This window comes from Amborella trichopoda, chromosome 4 (genome assembly GCF_054954075.1).
Source record: "Amborella trichopoda isolate Santa Cruz 75 chromosome 4, AtrichopodaSantaCruz75HAP2 v2.0, whole genome shotgun sequence".
NCBI lineage: Eukaryota > Viridiplantae > Streptophyta > Magnoliopsida > Amborellales > Amborellaceae > Amborella > Amborella trichopoda.
In genome coordinates, this window is record NC_142339.1 from 50867374 (window position 1) to 50872880 (window position 5507).

The window sequence follows — 5507 nt, forward strand, 5'->3', positions numbered from 1 at the left end:
TGCAAGATGTACTATTTTTTAGACTCAAAATATATTTTTTTTTCATATTCATAGATCATTTTATTGAGATGATCCATTAGAGGTTTTTTCAACATTAAAACAATCTTTTCTTATGGATTTTTGAGGTGAATATGTAATTCTACATTTTTAAGGTTGCAACCATATATAAACTTTTTCCCTTTTTGTTTGAGCGGTCGGATAGAAGGGGTGCAATTTGATGCGAAAAGTGATGAAAGGATGCCACTTCCACTACTTATCCAAACCTAACCTCTCTCTCTCTAACGTAACTGCTTTCTCTCTCATGAACAACATAAAACTTGACTGCTGTTTCTCGTCTCTCACCTTTGTTTCTGCAACATTTAGAGAACTCTCAAGCCTGGTTGCCCATCTTTTCAAATCCATCACAACCCCCTCCTGCTTTTCTAACATCTCTCTTCTGGAGAGACAATGTATCCTCCTATGGAAGAGGAAAAACCATCTCTACCGGTACCCTCTGCCCCTCCAGTGGTGTCCGACATAACCGTCATTCCCCAACAGCAAATGCAGCAACAACAACAACAACAAATCCAAATTGTTCAGGTTCGGGTTCAGTCTCCCACTGGCTATCCACTGCCTTGGTCCACCGGTCTCTGCGATTGTTGTGAAGATCCTGCAAACTGTAAGTTATTTATCGACATAAATATATGTATTCTCTTGATTCGAAATTTTCTTCTCTATCCGTTTTTCTTTCTTTAAATTCAATAAATTTCTATATATTTGTTTACCATATTTTCATTGTTTCAGGCTGCTTAACATGTTGCTGCCCTTGCATTACCTTTGGTCAGATCGTCGAGATAATCGATAGAGGAACATCATGTGAGTCAAGTTGTTTTTTTTTGTTGATTTCTCCCTCATTAGTTTCATTTTTTATTTATAACTAATAAACAACTAAATAGATAAATAAAGACTATTAGCTTTTGATAAATTTCTTTGCTTAGTATTAGATCACCCATCACCATTCCTTCACTGGGGAGATTCATTAGTGTTATTCAGTTTTGCAAAGTATTTATCTCGGACAACAAACGGTGGAAACTGTGTTCGGAAATTTTATACTTAGGGTCGTCTTTTTTATGTAACTATGTAACTTCTTAAATATAACTCTGTTTTCTCATAATCCCAAAGTGTTTGTTTTTTCATAGTTGTTTAAAATGAAGCCACTTTTTACCTTACCCTCATTTTTCCAAGGGAATTCCTAAAAACTTTAGATGTGAGTTTTAAGGATCACACTAAGCCAAGTGAACCTAGACCATTTAGGATTGTTCCAAAACCAGCCGAAACATATCCCAAGCCGTAGCAGACCCCAAGAGCTTTCTAATTGTTTCTTAGGGCAAGAACTTGGGCCACCATGGCCAAAGCCCATCCAAGTCCCATTCCAAAGGCTCCAAGATAAATGCCCCTTCCAAAAATATGAGATAGTTTTAAACCTAGAGTTTGAGTGGTCCTCTTCAATTTTAACTCGTTTCACATGAATTTGAGTCGATCTCACTTAGAGATTGACGTGACTCTTTTTGCATGAATTTGAATTGATCTTGCTTAGAGATCGCCGCAAGTTTGCATGTAAATAGTTTGTCAAGGGATACAAGTTCTACAAAATGCCTTTTCCATTAACAAAAATATAAGAATAACAAGTAATACCGAAAATAATGAAATAACCGAAAATAATGAAATACAAGTAATACCGAAAATAATGAAATACCCGAAAATAATGAAATAACTCCTAAGTACATGTAATTACCCCTGTCGAAAACTAAGAAAAATATCAAAACTATACCCCAAATGCATATAGAAAAAATAGTGAATTATATATGGACACAAAACAAATGCAAAAATTCGAAATGACCCAATTTTGGTTTTAAAATCACACAGTAAGTCAATCAACCTAAGGTTTTTAAAATTTTCCAAAATTGCCCATTGGTATCATCTTTGGACGACTTGTTTTTTTAATTTTTTCTATAGTAAGGCTATGCCCTAATGTATGGGGCAGTACTCAATTGGTTCGATGTTAGTATCATCAGACCACCTTCTGTGGTACTCTTCAAAGCAGCCCGAGGTTGACTTCCTCAACCAGCAAAGACTGACTTGGTTTAGTATTTAGAGACGGTCCGAGCTTGCCCATTATTGGATCACCCTCTTTGGTGCTATTCATGGTGGTCTGAGGTTGGCATCCTCAGACTACATCAGCTCATTTGTTTGTTAATAAATAAGGTTGTCTAAGGATGTCAATCTCATACTGCCTTATGGATTGGGCACTGATCCTCACACTAGGGCACAACCCTACTATCGAAAAACTCAAAAAATATAAAAATTAAAATTAAAATTAAAAAACAGTCTGAAGATGACATCCTTTATCCGACCTTCCGTGTAATTTTTAGCCAAAATTGGCCCATTTAGTAATTTCCTTGTTCTTTTTTTTGTGTGTGTCTTGTGTGTCCGAACTAAATTATTCAGAAAACTATGACGAGAGATGAATCTAAACAAATGCTTATGAAAGTAACAGGTTGAGAAATCAATTTGACCATTTGTATAACATAAATTCTCTCTCATATATGTAGCATGTGGTGGAAGTGGTGCATTGTACGCGATATTGATGTATATGACCGGATGTGCGTGTTGCTATTCCTGCTTCTATCGCTCCAAGTTGAGGGGCCAATATTACCTCCAAGAAACCCCATGTGGGGACTGCTTAGTGCATTGTTGTTGCGAGCTTTGTGCCTTGTGTCAAGAATATCGTGAGCTCAACTACCGGGGCTTTCAAATGTCATTAGGTAAATTAACTCCTTTTTTTCACTTTCTATTCCTTGCTTTCTTTGTTATATATATATACATAAAATGTGATCCCCATGTTTAAAATATCAGACTGTGGGTAAACTTGAATATATATATATATATATATATATATGTGTATCTATGGGGGACAAGGACTTCTGCAAAAATATCGCATATTTTTGGACCATCACATAATAACCGTCAAATAAAATGGTACGGACTTAATTTTCCTTTTTTTTAGTTTCTAAAAGTTACATTTTGTGTTCTTTAACATCTTTAGAAGCAAGCACGTGGTTGTTTACACAATTTGAGAATGGAACAGTGCAGATGTGTTGAATTAAATAAAAGAGTATTTTTTATAAGTGAAATAAAAAATACTCTTTTATGCAATTCAATACAAGGATTTTATACTGCAACGTGTGTAGCTCGCAAACGGTATGGTTACATACATCATGACCGTACCTTGTAAAAAACAGAGGTTGACATATCACCCATATTTAGTGGGAGACTCTAGGGTCCCGAGCCTGAGTCAAGAAACTTAGACTGGACTGAGGTCTTTCAGAGACTAAGCAGATTTCAATATAATTACAACAAAAGCAATGAAAACTAGTGAGACTCAACGGGTTTCCATGGTCTTCGTTCTAGAGTCTAGACTCGCTGGCCAGCTGAGTCCGAGTTAATATAGCGGGTCCGAGTTGAACTCACCAAGTTTTGATTCACAGGAGTTTATTACTACTTGTGAGGAACATGGAACATGGTGTACTTTCCAAAACTTTATGTTTTGTTTCAGGCTGAATGGATGTTGTCATATAGAGTAGCAGCGTACTACGTTGGGGTTGGTATTGAACCCGTTGTTAAAAAAACTGGGCAATCTAACCGGTAACTGTTCGGTTAGATCGGGACCGGCCCCTTGCCGGTTTTGGTTTCAAGCGGTTTTGGTGATCGGTTGATATTTTTAAAATAAAATTTCAAAAAAATTATACAGATCCTAAAAATAAGGAATTTGATTTATAATACAATTTATAATATTTTTTATAATATAGTAAATATTAAAAATTATTTTGGTCATTAATACTCACTTTTAAAATCTATTTTTTTTCATTAATTTTAAATTTCATTTGAATGTGTTTTTTTTTAAGCATTATTTTATTTTTTTCAACAATATTTTGGCCGCCCGAGACTTGCTCGATTAGAACGATTGAATCAGCCTACCGGTTAGGCCGGTTCAATCGTTTCGAGTCCATGTCTGGTTAACCGTTGCAGTTCAATTTTGTAAACATTGATTGAACCCCATGCGGTTTAAGGAGCACATATGCGCTTATTGTTAGTTTCTTTTGTGTGGTACGCGTGTTCAATAAGACTTTTTTAATACAAGGGTTCCTAAGGAGAATCTTAAAAATTCACTAGAAAAAATTTGTTATGAAAATAGTATATTTTCTGGACCTCAAGATTGTGCGTTTTCTGGACCGTTAGTTATCAATATTATTTAGTATTCGATCTACACTAGTTATATTTCTTATTAAAAAGAGTAGCAGTATTTAGTAAGAAGCACGTTTTTTGCAATAAACATTTTATCATTTATAATGAAAAATGTATATTGTGACCCTTTGAACATCAGGTTGTGGATCGATTTTGGTGCATTAGGCTACATACTTTCTCAAATGCGTCTTCTTCTAAAATTCCATTTTAGTCTAGATCTAAAATTTTAAAGGTCAGTAATCTCAACCACTATATTCACGAATTTCAACTTTTAACTTTTGAAGTCCATTTCTAAAATAGATTTTTAGAAAATGAATGCACTGAAGTCCATTTCTCTAAACTAGATTTTTACAAAATGAATGCACTGAAGTCCATTTCTAAAGTAGATTTTTAAAAAATGAATTATTTAAATAGGTGCATCTAGAACACATCATGAAGTTTTTCTTCTTGTATTATATATGCAAATGGTACAAGTGGTTAACCTTCGTTTTTTGCAATGATGCATGAAGGTTGGCATGGGAACATGGAGAGGCCAAATCTTGCGGTAGTCAGGGCTCCACCAAACATGGTAGAAGGTATGACAAGATAGATGATGACTTTCAAGATCCAAACCCCTGAAGCCCCTTTTAAATTTTTTTTTTTTTAATTTATCTAGTATTTTTTTAGGTTTTTTTTAAATCCCAACCTCATAAACCCCCTATTGTAGTTTTTATTTTGTTTTTTAAGATTCTTTTTAAATCCCCACCACATAAACCCCTATTCTAGTTTTTATTTTATTTTGTTTAGCAATCTGACAAGGTTCAGTGGGTGAACAATCTGCCCAACCGGTTTGGGTTTTGAAAGACTGGTGTTTACATGTGATAGGTCTGTGTGTGTGAGCACGCGTTTGTGTGCTTCTCCTAATCTTCTAATACTTAAGTGGACAAATTATACTCATGTGGACTCATGGCTAAATCACCAAATGGCTAAATCACCAGCTTTGAGCTTTTGTGGGACAATATCAAACACGAAATTCATAGAGGCTAGTGAATTCACTCGACAGTTGACCATAACACACTCTCACTCTCAGGGTACAATAGTAAATAAATAATAAAAGATGAAGTTTCTATAAGGGTTAGGCTTTATGAAACTTAATAGAGCCTCACCTCAAAGTCTCGTCTGAAAAGTACTTTCGGCAGCGGAAATCTCCGTAATGGTTCTAAAATTAATTTCTAAAAAATTAA

The 5507-nt window shown here is 34.9% G+C and overlaps 1 protein-coding gene across 1 annotated transcript; it reads left to right on the forward strand.

Moving 5' to 3' along the window:
• The first annotated feature begins 279 nt into the window (after nt 1–279).
• On the forward strand, nt 280–5218 carry LOC105420500 (cell number regulator 2-like). The gene is made up of 4 exons (XM_020664224.2): nt 280–658; nt 784–855; nt 2592–2804; nt 4794–5218. The coding sequence occupies exons 1-4, from the start codon at nt 448–450 to the stop codon at nt 4871–4873; spliced, it is 576 nt and encodes a 191-aa protein (XP_020519883.1). The 5' UTR covers nt 280–447; the 3' UTR covers nt 4874–5218.
• Nucleotides 5219–5507: the final 289 nt, after the last annotated feature.

Bases quoted from the DNA above. Each gene is read 5' to 3' on its own strand.
- LOC105420500 (XM_020664224.2), top strand. From the start codon at position 448: ATGTATCCTCCTATGGAAGAGGAAAAACCATCTCTACCGGTACCCTCT. The intron at 659-783 runs GTAAGTTATTTA...TCATTGTTTCAG, and splicing joins TTGTGAAGATCCTGCAAACT to GCTGCTTAACATGTTGCTGC. The intron at 2,805-4,793 runs GTAAATTAACTC...TGATGCATGAAG, and splicing joins GGGCTTTCAAATGTCATTAG to GTTGGCATGGGAACATGGAG.